The 22,035-nt window shown below is 47.2% G+C and overlaps 1 protein-coding gene and 1 non-coding gene across 2 annotated transcripts in view; one reads left to right on the top strand and one right to left on the bottom strand.

The window, feature by feature from the left end:
* The window catches only part of LOC119430910 (calcium-activated chloride channel regulator 3A-1-like), a 63,153-nt gene that overhangs the window by 16,215 nt on the left and 24,903 nt on the right, over positions 1 to 22,035 (bottom strand). Inside the window, exons 3-7 of the mRNA XM_049657488.1 lie at positions 10,313 to 10,610; positions 9,489 to 9,595; positions 8,933 to 9,106; positions 6,315 to 6,439; positions 2,267 to 2,381 (exon numbers count right to left, since the gene is read on the bottom strand). Of these exons, the coding sequence (XP_049513445.1) occupies positions 2,267 to 2,381; positions 6,315 to 6,439; positions 8,933 to 9,106; positions 9,489 to 9,595; positions 10,313 to 10,610 (819 nt within the window). The remainder of the gene's footprint in view (positions 1 to 2,266; positions 2,382 to 6,314; positions 6,440 to 8,932; positions 9,107 to 9,488; positions 9,596 to 10,312; positions 10,611 to 22,035) is intronic.
* On the top strand, positions 2,670 to 2,742 carry Trnat-cgu (transfer RNA threonine (anticodon CGU)). The gene has a single exon. It is a non-coding gene; the product is annotated as a tRNA-Thr (tRNA).

Genomic DNA, 22,035 nt, shown 5'->3' with positions numbered 1-22,035 from the left:
CTCTCTCTCTTTCTTTCTTTCTTTCGTTCTCTTTCTCAATCTTTCTCTTTCTCTCTTACTTCCTTTCTCTCTCTAACTTTCTTTTTCTCTCTCTTTCTTTTCGTCCCTGGTATGTGCCATTGAGCTTGGACCCTTACTGCACTGTCACCGCTCTCGCTCTCGGAAGCCTGTGTTATCCACGTGTTCCTCGTCCGCGCAACCTTTCGCCTACGTTCTAACTGTACATCGGTAAGGCCAAATCAAAACTCGCCAAGCCTCTCAACGCGCTCGCTTGCCCGCGAGGCGTTCATAACTCGAAAGAACCGCTCAGCGGCGCTCAATTGGACAGTAATGCTTTGGCATTCACAACTCATAGTCATAAGAAGGGCTTGGGTGTCCCCGGATTTTTTTTAAGTGCATTCGCCGCTCAGTTTCCGTTGAAGCGATAGACCGCACGTACCTTCGCCCGTTGCGGCGTATGCTTGCTGCCAGCGTTTTGACAGTCGTTGTCTGCTGTCATTCAGTGTGATCTCTTCGTGTTTGTGCGCGCTCACACCACGCTTGTTCATTGAGTTCGTAATAGTCGGGCCACATTTTCCAACGCACGCTACACACGCAATGCTGCCCGGATCGACAGTGCAGCGCTACAGGTGTGTCCCTTCGCACGCGCTGCCCACGGGAAGCGCTTCTCATCAACACCACCGTTTCACATGCGCCTTCTCGTGGTCATCGAGTCTCTCTTCATGTCGGTCTACTTACGCCGCAGCACACCTGCTTACTTAATCAGCTCATATTTACTACAATTCATATTGCTACCAAAGCCGCTCACCTTACTTCGAAAGACATTGCTGTGTTGCTATCGCATTCATTGCTTCGCCCTTAGGGCGAAACTGTGACATTTTTTTTTTCAATGCGAAGCATTTCTTGGCAAACATTTGCTACTTTGACAGTATCTATCTATCTATCTATCTATCTATCTATCTATCTATCTATCTATCTATCTATCTATCTATCTATCTATCTATCTATCTATCTATCTATCTAGATAGTGTTTCTAGAAGTGTTTGTGCTCTCATGGTAGTTTCGTTAACTTGGTATGTACCAAAATTGGCATACTATGACAAGAGCATATGACGAACATAAATGACATGTCATAACATGACACGCATGACATGACATGTCATGCATGACACGTAATTGATAGGTCATGAACATAATTGATAGGTCATGACATAAATGTCATGACATTCGTGTCATGTAGGTCATGACAATGACCCAGCGAAAAAGATTAACACTCAAAAACCACTGGAATGGGTTTGGACTAAAGGATGTTGGTTGAAGTCATAGTCATGACCAAGACTTAGCAAAAATGACAATGACTCAGTGAAAGAATATTAACGCTCAAAAACCACTGAAATGGGTTCGGACGTAAGTACTATACGTGAAGGAAACAAGGAAACACTAAAGGATGATGGTAGAAGTCATAATCTTGACCATGACTGAACAAATATGACAATGACCCAGCGAAAAAAACTTTAACACTGAAAAGCCACTGAAATGGGTTCTGATGTGGGTACTAATTCATGGAAACACTAAAGGATGATGGTAGAAGTCATAGTCATTCGCATGACTGAGCAAATATGACAATGACTCAGCGAAAAAGATTAACATTCAAAAGCCACTGAAATGGGTTCTGACGTGGGTACTAATTGATGGAAACACTAAAGGATGATGGTAGAAGTCATAGTCATGACCATGACTGAGCAAATATGACAGTGACTCAGCGAAAGTATTAACACTCAAAAACCACTGAAACGGGTTCGGACGTGGTACTAAATGAAGGAAACACTAAAGGACGGTGGTAGAAGTCATAGTCATGAGCGTGACTAAAGCTTTCGCTTTAAGGTCTCTTAGGCGTAGCTAAAGGGACTCCTGAGGACTCATGACATGCGTGTCATGTAGGTTTTGAAAGAGCCGCCTACGTCTTGGTGCTTTCATGGTCGTTTCGTTAACTTGGTAGGGTCCCAGCGCACTGCTTCGCATAACATCGATTCTCACAGGGCGTGGGATCTGCCGGCGTTTTTTAATAAGGCACGTATAGTATGATTGGCACGTCACCCACTTCTAGGTGCTGGCGAGCAGTGCGCAAGCACCACCATGGCATGCATTCAGCAAGGAGCTCTAAAATGCTGCGATGCGTCTTTGTCACCAAGGCAATGTTTAAGTCGGTACCTCTTATGTTCGAGAGTCAGTAGTGACCGCACGTTCTGGCATTGATCGCACTTACCGACATGCTGCTTGAAAGGTCCAGGGCGAAAATCACCCTGCCTATGGTGCCTTCACGTTTCTGGACTTCGGTGAACGTGACGTCGACTTTCTTTGAGAGGTCGGCAGAGGCGAGTCTAAAAAAAAAGCAACAAGAAAAAGGAATATGGCGATGAAAAATATGGATGAGGAGCCGTGGAAAAAGGGGACAGAAAGACAATAAGAGACGTACAACGCAAGAGAGAGGTTCATAGGATGATGAAGACTTCAAGTGATTAACAGTTCTAAAACAAGGGATGTCCCTGAAGCCAAGGTTTTGACATGTCCTCTTGTCGAAACGATGGCTTCAGCGACAGCACTGTTAATCACAATCAGAGACGTATCATAAGAAGCCAAATACCCCATTACGTGGATGGGAAAACGGTGCCGCGGTAGCTCAATTGGTAAGAGCATCGCACGCGTAATGCGAAGACGTGGGTTCGTGCCCCACCTGCGGCTAGGTGTTTTAGGGGCGAAGCACCTTAGGGCCGAGCTTTGTCCTTCGTAGTCCATAGCTCTGGTTGGCATGGAGACCACTATGTATGTATGTATGTATGTATGTATGTATGTATGTATGTATGTATGTATGTATGTATGTATGTATGTATATGTATGTATGATATATATATATATATATATATATATATATATATATATATATATATATATATACAGTATATGTACGCCAAGCTCCGGAAGCCAGCTTCCGGCTTCCGGAGAACGCTTCCGGCGTTTTGCCCGAATGATCCCCCGGTGCTCGGCCCACTGATCATCATTCACTTCGTGGATATGCGGTGGTTTTTTTTTTTTATCCACTTTCATTTCCATTAGTTTATCATTTGTTTAATTCAATTATTAAGTACGTGTAATTTCCCCTATGCTGTCCTTGGTGTCTTTGTTTGTTGGCTTCTTGTGATATGACAAATAAAAATCGTGTCTTCGGTTTCCTTTCTTCTCGTGCAATCAGTGAAGTAGTCTCGAAAGTTCAGTTTGTATTTGCCTTGTTTTGCCAACTGCTAGTGCCAACCCCCGCCCTTCCCAATTCAACTGCGGTACCTAAACAGGCGCCACATCCCTGCTTACTTTCTCATGTCCGATAAATTTGTATGAAACTGTATTCGAGAAAATATGGCATCGCTGCCCGGGCGAAGGTGCTGCGGTTGGAATAGAGGAATGTTCAACCATTCAACACTTGGGCGTTGCTGCTGGCCTGGTTTGCTGAGAAACGCAAGTTTGCCTTCGTCTAACAAACCTCTCGCCATAAACGATGTCCAAAACATGGTGGCTAGGACGTCACCTGGCCGCTTGCGGCACGCCTGGCACGTAGCAAAGCATGGCCTTCAAGATTGGTTTCGAGCACAAAAAGGGGGGCGGGGAGGTTGAATCACGAAGAGCGACGATGAAAGCAAATCTTTTTTTTTTTTCTGGAGAAAAAAAGTTGTCGCAGTTTCACCTCAAAGGCGAAGCATCAATTGCGATAGCAAACTTGTAGAGAGCTATATGGAGTAATGATAGTAGCTTTATCAGCTGTATAAATTTAGACGTGCAGCAGCACCGGCAACACGCAGAACTGTTGTCGACGCCGTCGGCGTTTTGCCCACGTTCGCACAAAATGCGTGCGGCGTTGGTGACTGTTGCCGGAGCCTCTGATATAAATAGGTACTTGGTGCCGCAGCTAAACGTCCCCTCCCTTCCCCCCCCCCCCCCCCCCCCCCCACGGCCTTTCGTGCTTCAGAAGAAGGCGCGTTTGCTCTACATATATGGTGATTGTAAAGGAGGAAAGAGACGCCTACTTCTGCAGCCCTTAAGGGAGCACGGCACAGAACGCGTGTTTGTTCGCCGTGCGTTCACTCCCCGTGAAAGCGCGCGTCCCTCGCGCCCTTTCACTCGCACATACAGCGTTCGGTGGCGCGCGGCGACGATTTAATCTCCATTGACGTCATACGGAACCTCACGGCGACGGCGACGGCAACGGCGACGGCGACGCCGACGGCAGAAATCTGCTTTGGAGTGTCCATATAATTGCTATCGCAATAAAAGGGCAGGCATCAGAGCGAAATGTTATATTGAACTAACCGGACAATAAAATGTGATCTTGCTGCGAAATTTGAGCCGGAACGCAGCAACGGTAAGCAGCACAAATTTCTTTCAAAGGGGTCCTGACACGATATTTGAGAGTGGTAATTTTTTTTACATTAAGTGGAAGTCCTAGACCTCCAGACCATAGAAAAGTCTAATAGCGCGGTAAATAATTTACATATCAGGTTTTCTGCAGTCTGTTTTGGTTTCATACCAGATGATCGAGCGAGTCGTAGCATGCGTCAAAACATTGCAGTACCTTGTTCTCACATGACCACATACTGCGTCGTGACGTTAAGACACAGTATCCTCCAGGGAAACTAAACCGGAACTGGATGTAGGAAAGCTATCATAATAAGTTATCTACTGCTCTCCGAGATATGTCACTATTTTTTCTAGGGTTTATAGGTCAGGGCACTTCATGTAATACGCCTGCGAGGCCCGCGCTGACTTCGATCACATCATCTGGGCATGCCCGAAAGCTACACCCACCAACACTCACCGCACTAACACTACACACATCATAACTACGGCCGAGCAGTGGGAGACTGCTGCTCAGCTTGGACCCACAAGAGCAGCTCTGGGCCGTCCGGATGGCCGAAGACGCCGCCAGAAAACAAGGGATGGCCGCCGTCTGAGGAAGGGGAGGCCTGGGGGTTAGTCTCCCAACCCCCGCCGCCCCCAGACCTCATCATGGACAAAATAAAGTTTTATCTCTCTCAAGTAATACAAAAAGAAATGAATATAGTCTAGAGTATCACGTCAGTACTCCTTAGAGGAGAACATTCTGTGGCAATTTAGCGGTGAATGCGAGAGAAATGCGTTAGCATTACGTCGCAGACCTTTGAGGTATATATATGTATGTTGAAGTTAGGAAATTTGCAGGCGCTAGTTGGAATACGCTAGTGCAAGACAGGGGTACTTGGGAGATCACAGAGAGAGGCCTTCGTCCTGCAGTGGACATAAATATAGGCTGATGATGATGATGATTATGATTATGATGATGATGATGTATGTAAAGTGAGCTTATGCCGGGATCCGGTAATTGAACAGGAACTTGTAGCTTGAGGACGCTCATCCGAAAAAAAGTCACAGGCCTGCGCGGAACACGCAGCACAGTCACAGCGTAAGCTGGTGTAGCGGCTCAAGAGTAGCTCCAACTTGGGCACCACGCACAACAGGGTCTTCGCGGCAGTCTGTTCGCCTCGTTTTGACGAGAACGATCTGAACTGTCCGCCTGTCGTCGACGGCGAGCTGCGGCCTGTAATGCTCTCTGCACAGCAGTCTGCAGAGCCCGATCAAGCCTTACAACTGCAACTTACATGTCGGGCACACCGCGTTTGCAGGTACCTTAACTAGATGGCACCACCATACTGGCGGAGGCTCGGCACCTCGGGAGCGCGTTGATTGCGCGCCTCGTCTGAATCGCATGTCGTCGTCTGCGCCTGCGCGCGCTGCGTTTGCAGGCACCTCACCTATATATATATATATATATATATATATATATATATATATATATATATATAGGGTGTCCCAGCTATCACGAAGCGCGATTTAAATAAGATGCACGGCATTACGCGGAGCAAACCTAGTGCGTATTCTTTCCAGTGCAGTGGAGTAGGCGCCAGTAATTTTTTCGTTACTGAGATTTAATTAGCTAATTGTAAATAGTTATCTAATTCGAGAAGTACTGTCCTAATTGTCAAAGTGTCAATGAGAGAATTGTAGAGCAGCATGAAAAACTCCCGATACAGTTTTCTGTAGCTCAGTACGTGCTGCATAAAAGTGTTTTTCCGAGTGCGAAAGGAGCCCGCGAATACACGCAGAATTGCCGCGCGACTGGCCGCTCGAGGCACTTTGCGTGTGTTCGCGGGCTTTGACACTCCTACTGTAAAAACAAACATATGTCGCTGTATACGAACGGCCTGAGAGTGACAGAATGGTCCGCTCACCCCTTGAAATCCTCGTTGTCGCTGATCACTTCCCAGGTGGATTTGCGCCCACAAAGGTGGTTGTGCTTGTTAGGAGCATGGGCGTTGTGCCGCTTGTCGCCATCTTTGTCACAGAAATCCGACACCTGTGGCGATAGAGCAGGCGAAGCAAGCCTCTTCAATCTGGCCACCGATAACGGGTGTCTCCACGCGAATCCATAGCGCTGACCCCTCTCGGAGACAGTGTCTCTAATACTGGGATCGTCCGCGTAACATGTCCAACGTTCCAGCACACAATCTACTGACTATATTACCGAAGCGTTTAGGTGCCGCCATCTTGGGCTGTTAAAGCTGTTGTTTTCTGTCTTTAGCAACGAAATGTACGTTACTACATTCGATTTTCAAGCATCAGAATGGTTGTGTGAATGCGTTCAGCGTTTCCAGACCATGCTACATGACTTCACTTCTCATAAAACTTAGAAATTGTTTGTGTAACAGCCCAAGATGGCGGCACTCATGAATCGAATATAAAATCAGCTATAGCAAGTCCGTGAAACACCCGAAGGCGGTGCGGTCCCCCGCTTGCGAGGCACAGTGGGTATCTTTTAAGGTCGGCGAAAAGAGCTACGCAAGGTGATTATGCGACACAAACAAGTGAAAGGAATGTTTTCAAATGTGCTCTATTATTCTATTGATACTGTGGCTACAATTCATTCATTAATTCATTCATTTTGCACCCACAGCGCCAAGAGTCATTAAAATTGGTGGGGAAATGTCCGTTAAAATGCCTCATTCAGATACAGGGCGACAGCGAGCCTCACTTTAGCAGACGATAGGCAGGCAGCACAACAGAATGGCACAAACAAAACAAGATAAAAAGAAAGACAGGAAAAAAAAAGAAAATGAAGCTAGAACCATCGGCACAATTATACATCTACGAACAACAAATGGAAAGGGACACTCCGGACCACAAGAATTAATCCCAGCTAGCCGAAAATGCGCATAATCGAATCAGTTAGTTATCCAAGGAAAAGGAATCATCATTGGAAGAAGTCACTATAATAGAAGGACGCAACCGATCCCACTCGCGAATCGTTTACGGAAAGGACATACGAAATAATTCTGTTCTACAGGAGCATTCGCGTACTTTAAACTTGTGGTCAACTCGCTGAGAATGATGCGAGTAGTATGGCTCCCTCCAGTACTTGTCTCTCTGGGTGCCAATAGGCTAGTAAACGTTGTGAAAAACATTCACACGAAGTTCACGATAACGATGGCTTAAAGTGTCACGTTTCATAGCTTTCTCTTGTACGGGTAGCACCGGAGGTCCCAGACAACGCATGCGCCGTCAAGGATAGATCTCATTAAAATTCTTATAAAGTATCTCCCTGGAGGTCTTAGTAAATGTATTTAATGGTGTAAGAAGTCTGAGGAGCTTGCATTTTTTTTTTCGAGTGAATGCTATGAAAGCTGCTTCCTTCGGGTTTAATTGCATGCTGTCATCAATTTTCTTAATATATATTTGCATACAAATTTTCTCTTCACCAAGTAAAGTTATTCATTCTTATGATTAGTTGAATAATATCTACCAATTACTGTATGAAGGTGGTTGCAGACAACTTTCGGTTCATTTCGTGCTCACATGAGGCTTTGTATTCTTTTTCCTTTTTTTAACCACTGAACTAGCGAAATGTTGCATGAAAAAACTGCAAAAAATTTTCCTATGATTTTCTCCTACTTCCTCGAGCTTTCGCAAGCAGCGTACCCATAGAAAAAGAAGTTTAATGCATGCTCTTTCTTGCACTCATTGAACATATTGATTTACAATGCTTTGAGAAAGAGTTTTTTTTTTCTTCGCAATGAGTTTTGCCAAATGCATAAAAGTCTTTATTAATATTCTCTGAACGTATGACAGCAGAACGAATGTAAGCTGCATAATAGTATGCACGAGTGCCCATTCTCAGCTTTAGGCAATGGGGTGAGTAGACGCACGAGACCCGTTTACATTAAAGCAATTGAAACTGCGGCATGAACAAGTAGCGCTCGTCCTTGGCGATATTCGTACGAATCGGCAGGACGATCGAGTACGGCTCTCGACTGAGGGTTAGAGGGTTAATAAATTGTTCCGTGTTAACTAGAATGGCTGGTATGTTCTAAAGAAAATTCACCGACGATTACGATACTCGCTAATGCTAAATTTGGGCGCAGCTGTATGCGTGCTTTCATTTCGCGATATATTGGCTGGCGCGGACAGTCTAGCTCGTGCAGCATGTTGCAAATGGAGCGAAGTTCGGCGCGACTGCCTCGCCAATCGGGAGATCGCGAGAGGCGGCGCGTGGGTGACGCGTGGGCGCGATTCACCTCAGCCGCCGCAGACAGACCTCGCAGACGACGCGCGCTACTCTGGCGACATCTCGTAGCCAGTCGTCGCCGCACTGCGCTTTTTTTCTCACTCTTTCGCCATACCCTCCTCCTCCACTTTCCTCCTGGCGTCTTTCATCCCCCGCTGCGCACCGCGTTCACTCTTTCATCCTTATAGCTGTTCTCGTTAGCTCGGTTACGCTGACGCCGACGCTCGCCGCCAGAATGGGCGCCCAAGAGCTGCGCTCAAAAACGAATACATGTACGACCACACTTACGCCATCGATGTATGGCATAAACATGATGGACGATATGACCGGGTCCTTGCTGTTCTGCAAGAAGCGAGCCTTGCACTTGGAAGAGACGCGGCAGCCCTTGTAGATGCGACAGGGCTCTCCGGAATCCGTGTACACCTCGAACTTGTGGCGCTGCGAGCAGGTGCTGGCGCGAACCTGTTCGAGGGAGAACACCGCACATTTAGGCACCCTCGGAGCCCCTGCAGGAGCGGCTTTAGCCTTAATTCGCGCTCATTGTGCCGCACGTGATCCTGCGTTGTGAGCGTGTGTTGTGATCCTGTGCGGTAAACGCGTGCCTGTGATCTGTCTGTCTGTCTGTCCACCGCAGCCGTGGCTCAATGGTTAGGGCGTCCGGCCCGGCTGCGGGAGGTGCTGGGTTCGAATCTTCGAACCGGTGAAACGGGTACGAGCGATTGCCCGCCAGGCGCCCGGTTACCAAAGGTAAATCAATGCTTGGGAGAAGCTCCCGCCGTCGGAACGTCTGTCTGTCTGTCTGTCCGTCAGTCCGTCCGTCTGTGGTTAGACTGGCGCGTCTCACCTTGCCGAACTCGCAGTAGAGGCTCGGGTACCGGTAGCTCTCGGGGTCGCCGTACTCGTCGAACACGCCGTACCGGAAGTGTGCCCATTCGTGGACCAGCAAGTAGGCTGCGACGAAAGATTTGTTGCGTTCAGTTACCGCATGTCACCGCGGAATAGCACAGTTCAGAGATCCTCTTGGATCACATTATCGGGTTTGGACTGCATTCCTTTTAAGTGAGGAGTGCTTTAGGAGCCCGGGCTGTCGGCGTCTGTCTCGTGATCACGCTCAAAAAGAAATGCTCAAAACAGGGTCAAAACAAGTGCAGACTTGATCAAAACCATAATTCATAATTTTTCCATAATTCCATAATTCATAATAAAACCATTCATAATAATTTAAAAGACGGAAATAATCAAGGATTACGCGCATTAATTAACAGAAATTCGCTAAAATCTCTTATATCATCAGCAAATGCTTTAGTTCCATGTGCATGGTGGTTTGACTCCATGTATATACGTGGTGGTTTCCCACCAGTTGTGCCTTAGCACAGGTGTCGAAACGGATGATGGATTGCTAAACACAAGATAAACACACGATATAACAAGATAAACGCAAGGAAAACACAAGAGAAACACCGGCGAATCACTGCTCCGCACTTCCCCAGCTATGACGTTGAGTGGAACTGCATTGCCGCCGAGCTTACCATTGCATTAGCGCCGAGTTTTTCATACTGGTCGAGCGTATACAGGCCTGAACATGCTCCTCCAGCAGTGGAAATTTAGATGGCACGGCTGGACAAATGTGGGAGAGACTATAGTGCGGTTGCGACAGATGAATCTCACCTGGACTGCCGTAAACCTCGGCGATGGAATCGTTCAACTCTCCCAGGAAGCGCGGCGTCAGGTGGACGTACTCTCCGCGCTCACCGCATCCCCGGGGCTGCAGCGTGTACGGAGTGTCGCCGTACTGCGGGTTCTCCGCGGCCACCCTCACGTCGGCCACCGGGAAGAGGTTGGCCGTGGTGCTCTTCGCTTGCGGCCTAGCTGGCCACGTGTCCGGAACGGCGATGGTCACGCTGCCGAAGTGCACCAGACCATGGGTGGCCCGGTGGAGGAACGTGGAGGCAGAGCGGAACAGGGCCTTGCAAAGAGCAGTAAGAGGACTAGTTATCATGGACGTCACGAAAAATAGCACTGACGTACTGGCGCGACCAATCGTCCAATTGATTGATTGATTGATTGATTGATTGATTGATTGATTGATTGATTGATTGATTGCGCTGCCTGCCTGACTGACTGACTGACTGATTGGACAATCACTGATGCACTGTTTTTACTTTATAACCGATACATGAGTTCATTTCGTGAATTTATCAACCACATTACTTGATTGGTGAGTGCATTAACTTATCTTTATATGCATCTTCAGTAGCAATAAAAACGCTTTGAGTACTTGTGGAATCGTTAAAATATTCTTCTGTCGTAAGCATTTCAGCGCACTTTCGTTGGTGCCAGACACAAACACCTAGGAAGTTGGCTTTTTGGGCCAGAAAATGATTAGCTATGACACGCTGTTGCAATAAGAGCACGCTGATGGAGATACCCACGTCAAGCTAATGAAGTCGGTTCGAGCAGGCTATCTGGCCTGCCACATGAGGTCATAGTCTAAGCCCCGAGGTTCACTGGGGCACTCTGTCATCCCACTTGACGTCATGGTCGCCCAAAGCTTGAATTTCAACCATATCCCTGCCTCGGCACTTGCCGTCACTGTTCAAGGCACGATTTTCAACAGGATCTCTGCCTTTGCGCGTGACGGCATGGCTTAAACTGCGAAGACCTACCATTATCCAGCAATTGCTGGAGCATAAGGTAACGAATGTTCATTGCGGGCTATGGAGGGGAGCCTTAGTAAAATCTGTCTTAATTTTAGCAACCTGGATTCTTTTAACGTGGGCCTAGATCTAAGCCCATAAGCATTTTACGACGAACAGCAGTTGTAATCTTGGCAATGGCATGTCCGTCCTAACGTAAGCATTGCGATCACCATTCCTACAACAAGGAGAAACAATCTGCGCAGTGGTATGGGAAATTAGACCAGCGCTTATAGGGACTTCGAAGGCGACCACTCTACCCCACTGCTCCACCTCCGCCCTCCAATGCGATCAACCATTATAAACTCGGAAATGGGCTAAAAGTGTTCCTACAAGGCTGAGAAGGTTCACCGGGCTCCAGTGAACAAAATTCAGTAGGAAGGAAAGTGCTTCTGCACAATGGGTTTGGCGTCAAAATGTAGTATAAAGAAATGTTTTGCGCCAGGTCTCGCTATCAGTACAGCCTTCACGTAAAAAAAGAAGCTCGCTATGGGACCGGAAGATGGTTGGGTCCCACCTCATCAGAATGCGGCCGCCTCTGCCGAGATTCCAACCCGAGACCTCGATCATGCTTATTGGTAGAGAGTCATAGCTATACTTAGCTACCTCCGCAGGTGTTATAGAAGAGTCATTAGGAAGCATTACCTTGATGTTATCGACGATCCGTTCATCAGGCTCCACAGATTTGTCGATAGCGACCACGATATCCTCGTAGGCGCCCGTCGACTTGTCGATGCGGAGACCATGACTTGACGACCAGCACGCTGACACCACAAAGAGCAGCGCAAGCAGCCGCATTCTGGGAGGAAACACAGGCAAGCACTCGAGATTTAATATCATTTTGTGCCAAATTAGATTCAACGAAACAGTGTCATAACTTCGCGTGTTTCTGGCTACGAAGTTCATGGGTTTTAACGTCCAAAAACTATGTATGGCCTACAGACGGACGCTGTATAATCGGTTTTCGCTCGTATTATGCGAGGTGACGTATGCGCCAACCGTACATCAAGAGGTAGTTGACGCTGGCACCAATTGTGGCCCAATTATTGGAGCATCACTCCGTCGTTCTGGAGGACTGCGATCCGATCTCGAAATGGGATAGGCATTTTTTTAGAAAGCCCAAAACGATGCAAGACGGGAACCTACGTACCGCAATATGCTTCGTATTAGACAAAGAAAAACTATTTGCATTAAAGTAAGGAAGTAACTAAGCACATCCATACTCAGTTTCACATAATTCAAAAGCTTAGGTCCGTAATAACGTTGCAGGACACCACCTTTGGTGCTGTAGGAAATTCTGTTCAGAAACCAAGTGTCTCTATACGAAGTTAATGCTTTAACCAGTCTACCAACACTCAACAGTTGTCTATCGCTCGCTGCTCAGAAACGAAAAAAGAAAACGCGTATTCCATTTGGTAGGCTTACTTGAAACGGCTTGCGCGTGATATTCCGAAGAGACCGTTCTTTCCTGTACAGGATGATCGTTCCTGTTCTTCTGCGTCGGTGACAATGGCTGGCGATGCCACTCACCCCCCGATAATAAGAGGCAGTTCCGTTCAGTGCAATAGGAGGTCAATAAAGACGCGCAGATTTGAAACATGCGATAACAAAACACTGGATAAGCACGCCACAGTCGTCCAACTGAACTGACGCAGCGTCAGATTCCGGAAGTTTCCCTATCGCGGAGACACTCCGTGGGTGACATATTATGGCTATACCTCACACGAGAATAGAAGGAAATTCTGTTCGCTGCCAAAATGGGTCAACGCATACGCGCCGAGTTGCGACCTGTGATGACATCGTACAATACGCGCACGCCACTGTTTTGTAAATGGCCGTTAGCTTCTCAGCATTGGCGCTATCGTGGAAGCAGTGACGTTCGAGAGGCGCAGATAAGATATGAACCCAAGAAATAATATGTTACGAGGAGGAGGAGGACGAGACGTGCTGCAGGTGTATACTTAGCCTTTGCTAAAGCTACTAGCAATGGCTGCACCCAAGCGGGCCACTTATAGATTGCTGTTGAGTCTGAAGCGTGCAATTGTACACAGAATAAAGTTCGCAGCCGCGAGTCATACATTCCACCTCGTCGTGCTACCCCACCTACCTGCACTATACCGTTCGATATGAAGGAGAAATTTGACGAGAAGTCGAGGCACCTCTCTCTCTAATAGCCACTGTCCTCGCGGCGAGAAAGAGTCACATGCACTCGGGGGCGAAACCATTCAACGCTTGAGTCCATCTGTTAACACTTTACGTTCTCTATCAGATTCAGGACACTCTGAAAAATAAAAAAAGTATGTGATGTTCGCGGCTGTGAGAGAACATTGAACACCTACTGTGCCACTGTACTCAATTTGAATCACGAAGACGATCTATGTCCAACGCATTAATGAAACTAGGTGATCGTCCTCTGTGTGAACAGACAGTACTAGAACACCGTACTCACCGATCATCGGATCAGAAGGCAGTGAAGGAAATTTTGGGCTCCCTGAGAACGTCTGGCTTGTGCGAGCGCCTTCAACTCCGTAGTGCTGTCCGTGCAGGTCTCTCCGCCCCCCCCCCCCTCTCTCACTCTCTCTTTGTATAACCCTTCTCCCTTCCCCCAGCGTAGGGTAGCCAACCAGGCTTTTGGCTAGTTAACATCACTGCCTTGTTCGTTATCTCTGTCTCTCTAAAAAAATATATAATCAATGCCACCAAGGGGTCGACAATGCATAGACGACCATGACAAGCTAAGTTCTGTTTTCCATCGCCACGTTGGAGTTTGCAGTGACATCTCGTGGATGGGATAAAAGAGGGCAGCTTCCGTTCTTTGACATCCCTTAGTTACCCGAGGTTGTGGTGCTGGCGAAGGTGTAAAGCACTCGTTTGCACTGTGTGGGTGTGTGCTTCCTGCATTCGTTGCAGCATATGCTCAGGGACGTTACAAACCATTGGTTACGGCAAGGCCGAATAGTGTGGTGGCCATGAACACATCTTAGCCACGTGATTATAAGATTTAATAGCAATAATTAATTATTCACGTGAATGCACCTAGTACAGGAGAAATGCCCGACGGTACAATATTGCAACATCCAATATGCGGCATGTAGAGAAAGATCTCGCGCATGGCAGAAAAGGAGACGAGGTTCATGCTTAATCGCTTTTCAGTTTGTCTAATTAAAAGTGACCTGCCCTGTTTTCCCAGTTCCTGCTGCTTGTGCATCGTGACACTGGTGGAGGTGCTGGGTAAACGTTTGGGACGCCTGTCAAGGTCCAGCCCAGGACGATTTCCTCGCGCCGAAACACCCGTTCACCGCGCCAGCCGTCGCCTACTAGGCCTATGCCCAGAATTCGGTCCCCAACCAGGAAGTCTGCCTGTGACCACGACTGTCCAAGACATGGCTGAATCAGGACCTGCACAGGTGACTCCTTTTGTCTCCTTGATCTCCCGTGAGCTTCCACAGCAACGTCGACGAGGATGCAGAAGACTGGCTTCAGGAGTACGAATTTGTCAATGTTTACTAGGCTATACACACCCACGCTTGCATAACATGCATTCATAGGAACCATGTGGTTGCGTTATACCGACGATTGTAACACAACTTGCTATGGCCGAGAGAAAGAGAAACTTAGAGCGAGCGAGAGAGAGAGAGAGATAGATACACAGAAAGAGAAAAACAAAGAGAGAGAAAGAAAGAGAAACACAGAAAGAGAGGCGGGATTTGAACCCGGGTACCCAAGGTCCGAAGGCGAGCGTCATACCCACTACGCTATACACTCACGCTTGCAGAGCTCCGCTGTTTCATCAGATTTCACAAGCGTGGAACTGGCATAATTTTTTTATTCTTCTGTCAATTCGTCATCTTACCGTCGTCTTCATGTCATCGCGATCGTTCCATCATTGTCTCTCCTTCGACGTCACGTGTTTCATGTGCATGATCGAACGCTACAGTTTATAGCGAGGCGATTCCCAGTGGAAATGTCTAACCGGGTCACGTGGTCGCTACTTGCAAATGATCACCAAGCAGCAACACCCTTCTTGACATGCACCAATGAAAGCTGGATTCGCTTGAACCGATTTTTTTTTTTTTTTACTTCCGTAGCGTCTACCTGCGACATGCGAAGTTCCACAATCCGCAGTACGGACTCAGTCTGCGCAATATAGTTGAGCACGTTGTAGAGCGCCCTCGCTGGTATCTCCAGCTTTGAAAGCACTTGGGAATGAGCGGTCTCACCGTTCACAAGCTGCCGATAAGATAAGCGCTGCCGCCTAACATGTCACATCCAAGTGGCGGTCATGGCCAACGATGAGGAGCCGAAATCGCGAGGGTTGAGATGACGTAAAGCGGTTTCACGGGAACCGCCCTCGATGCCCTTCGCGACACCAAAAAATAAAATGTATTATATACCTCGCGGTTATCAGTCGTCCAACGACGTCTTTTTACACCGATCAGCGTCAATGACACTTTATCCACTTATCGTGGCCCCTCCTATCACGGGGCTCATTGTCATGCTTATCATAAAACCGTTTTTATGTGGGAGCGAGAACGTTCCTATAAAAGGAACCTCTATTTGCCGCGACCCAAGATTAAAATCTCGGTATACGACGTACGAGCTGAACGTCATACGTACGTACGTATGACGGCACGGAACCATCGCCATGCCGTCATTCTCTTCGCCGCACTCCTGTCATCGTCATCTTCATCGTCAGCGTCTCAGCCCTGCCACTGTCATGGCAGCCCGCCCGTCACGGCAGCCAATCGTTGTCAGGGCACGTCATAAAGAATCCTTGGCGGCACACGCGACTGTCCTTTTGGCTTTCGTTTTGCCACTTAAGAGTGTGCTGGTTTGGATACCCTTGCGGCCACTAAACACCACATATCATCATCACTGGTTTGGATATTTGAGTAAACCTTCCAGTTAGGTGCTTCGCATCTTCCCTTTGTCATCGTCGCCACCCCATCCTGCTATTTTCCTCCTCCAAGCGCATAGTAGCTGCCTATCCCTACCGAGAAAAAAAAAATACCGTGTGCCCCTTATCCGATATTCTCATACGAATTTATCAGTCTCATATAAAAATGCGTATATTTCCATAAGCCATATAGGACTTGCCTGATATGATAATGTAAACACACAGGTGTTTAGGTATATGGAACCTCCATAATGTTCACAGGGAATTATTGGATAAGAGGCATGCGTGCTTTTTTTTTCGGTGTGGAGAGGAATGCACATCAGGCCGACTTCTCTGCTTTTCCTAAGTTAAAGCCTTGTTTCTTCATTCGTTCGTTCTTACAGCAAAATAGATGCGTGAAAAGAGTGCCCAAACATGCTACACACTACTATCAGCAATCGTTGTCGCCTAGACCAACCACGTTCCACATTTCGCGAAATACAGACGGCGTTCTTTTTTTAGAGCGCAGCTCATAGGCGCCTGTTCCGGCGGTGAGCGTCGGCGTCGGCGTAACCGAGCAAACGAGCACAGCGAAGGATGAAAGAGCGAACGCGGAGTGCAGCGGGGGATGAAAGACGCGAGGAGGAAAGTGGAGTAAGAGAGTATGGCGAAAGGGCGAGAAGAAAAGGGTTGTGCAGTGACGATGGCTACGAGATATGGTGCCAGAGTAGCGCGCGTCGTCTGGGAAGTGGGCGACGCGCTGCATCTCGAGATCTCCAGAATAGCGAGTCGGTGGCGGCACACTTCGCTCCGTTCGCAAGTGTGCCGCACGAGACATATTGTCTGCGCCAGCCAATATATCGCGAAATGAAAACACGTATAGAGGTGCGCCCAAATTTCGCATTAGGGAGTAACGTATCGTGAGTGAATGAGTTTTTTTTTTCGCGCTTCATTGCCAAGTTAGCGAAAATGATACTTACCCCAATCACTGCAAGGTTCCATTTAATCGGAACAACAAACGACCTCGTCAACGTTGTCGGTGTTCTGCAAATATGAATGTATAAATCTAAATAAGGCTTATACCTATAGAGTTTCTAAAATTTAAAAACAAGTTGAGCACCTGACGGCTACACGATGACCAGAACTTTCGGAACAGCTTATATTGAACGCTGGGCAACTATGCCTACATTTTCAAAGATTACACTTTGACAACGATGCCCCTCTACGAGACGAAATACTACACGAATATATGCCAACCTTTCTAATAAGCACGGGACCAACTTCCTGCGCAATTTGTAAGCGCACTGTACTCGTAAGACAGTACTTCAAACCCAAGGCAAACATATAAGCTTCCTACGTTGGTGTGAAAGCGTGTTATAGAGTGCACAACAATGTAGCTCTCTCTGTCTCATTGAAAAGATACAAATGCGCATTGCAGCGTTTATTACACAACTGCCAGTAAATGTACAATGATGGATTCTGTTATCACAGTTAGCACAGCTGCTCTTTCACTCACTTAAACCAGTTAACTGAGTAAGACAGAAGATCTACGCCAACTACTATACATTAGTACAACCGCTTTCTATTGCCTTTTCAGTTCAAGCGCAATTTATATCGATCTTTAGCGTAGACAATTCAAGGGCGTCGCAGTTGACCAACGAGACTATCCTAATTAGAACTTCGCTTTCCAAAATACACCGGCATGCAGATGTGAGAAAAATGCTGGCTCTCCCGTAATCGAGAGTAGATGTAAGCGTGAAATGGCTAAAGGCAAAGCAGATTGCTGCCTCGACGTCGGCCTGAAAGCTTACTGAGGCGAAATGAACCTGTTTTGAACTGAACCTCGTTGCAAGTTTCGTCTCGGCCAAACAGCCATTAGCAGCGCGACGGACGCTGCCGGCCTGGTCACGCAGCGTGGCGCCATCTCTCGATGAAGGCGGCGCAAAACCTGCGCCGCGGAACTCACGGACCGCTGGCGTTGAAAAGAGCACACGCAACCCCTGTCTCAGCGCCCAAAAATAACAACTGTATGCTGCACTGTATCTGCCTTTTGAACGTCGCTATTGGAAATGACAAATTTAACTTCAGCGTACTAGAAGTTACAGCTTGAGTGATATTGTGAACAAACATTATAAATAAATCGGAAGCAATATTTTTTTTTTGCAGCGAAGCTGTTAAGGGCTCAGTCTTCGATGGTCGCGTCCGGATGTAGAAAAAAACTCTCATTGGCCGTAATCTGTATGTGCGAGTCAAAGCGCGCGTCTCTCGCACTAGTACGCTAGTGCCTTTTCGAAAATGTCGCTGGATCACTATAGAACTACGATGCAGTCTCCTCTGCAAGCGGATTGGCGTGATGTCCCTTTTAGCAGACAACTGCTAGCTTGTTTTCCTTTCTCTTTATGATTTTTGTACATATGTTCACTGATGAATAATTAATACAGTATAGCAACATACATACCGAGTTTGCAGTCAACGTGCTTTTCTCACGAAGCACAGAATGAAACAGAGGGTGGTTGCTTCGTACAAAAATCAGGAAATTTATTAGTCTTAAGTTAGAATAACATCAAAATAAATCACAGAAATCAAAATCGAAATCATGGAGAACTGTTTCAGGCAGATACTGCAACCGCGACTTGGGAAACGCATTGTCTGTGACCCATCGCTCAATGCCACCTGGTTGGTCAGTTCTTGACGTAACATTCCTTAAAACATGTTCCTTGAGTGCACATAATTTTATTTCCACTTCATGCCGTGCAGCAACCCAAACAAATAAATAACAAAGGAAGAAAAACTGATCGGTTGACTAGTCTGAGATATATTGCAATGATTGTTGTGAAGAGGGTACCAGTGCTGTTTTCGTTCCATCTCCAGGCCAGAAGAATTCCGAAAAAGCAACAACAATAAGAAAAAAGAAACAAGAAAGAAGGCGAACTGTTAAATGCCCGAAGTGATGTTCATTCTGCGAAGCATAAGATCGTACTCATTGTGGCACTCAAGAGATGTGATATGCGCTCTTAGAGTGATTAGAACGCGTGCACATTGAAGATTCATAAAGATCGTCGGTGGCAGTAGAATAATAAGGCGTGATGTTCTTTATTAAATGCATGATATCGTTTACTAAATGAGATCCTGGGGAAATAGGCCCCAAAGGTCCAGCCATCCGGATCATCAGATAGAAACACCAGCCCCCTGATTAAGGAATGTCAAAAAAGAAAAGAAAAGATCGCGACGACATCGTAATATGTCAGGCATAGGACGAGGGTGGTTGATAGAAGGCACCAGTAACTGGCGACCTCTGAGAAAGCCCTTTTAGCCTGCACCGTACTCGAGTAGGTTCACTATCGATAACGATGACGATAGTGATGACGTGCTCAAAGCTTGCGTCTACGTCAAGTCTTCTTCGTCCCGGGTGTTTGCGCCGTGATTTCACCACGATCAACCTTGAGCGACACGCCGTGCCCAGACGTGCGCGCCCTGCTCCCAGAAGGCGACGGTGCAGACCATAAAGTATCTTCATCCCGGCACCACTGCGGTGGCCCCGTCTACGCCAGAATCGACGTCACGCATTCGCTCATCCTACGCCACCTGGCGATCTTACGCGCCGAGATAACCAGCGCGACGACGCCAAACACGGCTGCCAGGACACTCAGGGCTATGATCCACCAGGCAGTTCCCTTCGTGTGCAGCTGCGGCCACTTGAAGGTGACCCTCACGAGGTTCGACACCGGTGAGGACAGTCCGTCATCGTTCCATACCCTGGCTGCGAAGTAGAAATCCCGACGAGACTCGTTCCTCGCGGTGGCGAGCAATGCGTCCGGAAGATGGAACCGCAGTCGCTGGCTGGAACAGACAGCCCCGGCCGGTATCTTGCCGTCCGCCGCGTGGTCGTCGGAGACCGCGAATGCCGAATCGAAGTTGTTGGTGACGTCGACGATACGTGTGCTTCCTCTCAGCTCGACTTGAGATGCTGCGAACGCAAGAAAGAAAAGAAAGGCAGTCTGAGAGATTCTGCATAGCGCATTTGTCTAGGTTCTAAGACGCAAGGTCCGAAACGGAGCCGCACTGAAAGAAGACCTCCTCGTTCAACGGAGGACCGTTACAACAACCGCACAGGGATAATGAACGAGCGTTAGAAGCGGAATTCAGGGCATAGAGTTGGGCTAGTTGCAATTTAGACACAGACATTTTCCAGCACGTAAGAGAAAGGGAAAGTGCATAGACAAATGAACGACAAAGAAGCCCCCTATAGAATGATGTTCTACTGTAATTACTTTGGGAAGAATGATAGCAAGTCATACGGCTACAGAAGGGTGATGTCTTGGTGCATGACTACATGTAGACAAATGACTTGCTGTCACTCTTTTCAAAGTTAATACAAGTTGAAGACCAGCCTTCCAGGCTTTTCCGACGTCCTTCTGTCTATGCACTTCTTTTATTTTTTCTTACTTGCTGGAACACGTCTTTGTTGAAGCGGAAGCCACCTAAGGTGTATATTTAGAACATTGCTCGAGGTTTATGGTTGCAGCATTTTTTATCGATTCCTGTGTTGATTTCTTGGTAACGTAACTAAGTTAGGCACACTTTTATTGCTGGTGTAGCAATTACTCTGTAATGTTTGACAGAATGTCTTATTGTTACCTTGTAAAACTCTTACCTCATTCTGCATATTGTTTTCTATTAACTTAATCAACATAATTATCATTCTGAATCAGTGGCCTTCTGCACACGCGTAATGATAACCCGTCCTACCAACGGAGACCTCACTTAAGGGCAACTCGCTTAACGACTGGGTCACCTTGTCAAACGACCAGCGCTCACGAGGCACACTGATTTCCCGCCTCTGGGAGTCTGCACTTGAGGCGGGAGCCTCTCGTCCCACGTGAACCGGTCTCTTACCTGAATCCTCACCCCTTGTTAGGCCGAACAGCCACTCGCTCTCTTAATAATTTTTTTCTCATTCTACGCATACACTAAAAGATTCCAGGGGCTCGATCATAAGCAAGAACCGCATGTAGCCGACAGACAAGGCAACCAAGTATCCAACCAACCCAAAAATTAAATTTTTTCGTGGAAAAAAATCCTGAATTGGGAATGAAAGGGAAATTTTTGGTCGGCTTCGTATTCGCAATAAAGGAAAGACTACCGCACGCGTAACGCAAAGGTTGTGGTTTCGGCTGCCGCCAGTGGCAAGTTGTCGTCTCTTCCTGTTTCATTTCCCTTTCTTCTTTATTAAGAATATGACACGTATCGCAAGTTCCTCAATTTTATAGAAGAAGCAGCTAATTTCTCAATGTTTCCCGTGACTTCATCGTCTGTAGTCTTAATGTCCAGACCAGTACTTTTCAAACCGTCGCTAGGCCTTGCGGCCGACGATCGGCACAAAACACTGCGTCACTGCCACGCCCCCGTAGCAACCGCTAACTTTCCCGGCATCGTGATACCACATGTTACCAGCTTCTGAATTTCATTGTATGAGCAGCGCCTTATAAAAAAGAACGCCTTAATATTATTCGAAGTAAATACGCCCACAGTACAACAGCTTGTCTAGAAAGCACCGCAAAAAAAAATCATGACAAAAGTAATGACTGCACTAACAAATTCACTGCGATTCCTGGGGAACCAATTATCTCGGAACAGTCGCAGTGTCGAATTTCAAATCCCATGCTTCCGTCCATTTGCTAAGGGGTGACCCGTATTTCGCTTTCATAGATACAACACTCACTTCTTGGCCCATTATACAAGCTCTGAACCGCTTAGCGACCTACTCCTAAACCTTATCGACCAACTCTTAAACCAAGTTGACAACCATGATACATTAT

The sequence above is a fragment of the Dermacentor silvarum genome, chromosome 10 (assembly GCF_013339745.2).
Source record: "Dermacentor silvarum isolate Dsil-2018 chromosome 10, BIME_Dsil_1.4, whole genome shotgun sequence".
In the NCBI taxonomy this organism is placed as follows: Eukaryota; Metazoa; Arthropoda; class Arachnida; order Ixodida; family Ixodidae; genus Dermacentor; species Dermacentor silvarum.
The sequence above is the reverse complement of the archived record's forward strand: the minus strand, read 5'-3'. Positions and strand labels throughout refer to the sequence as shown.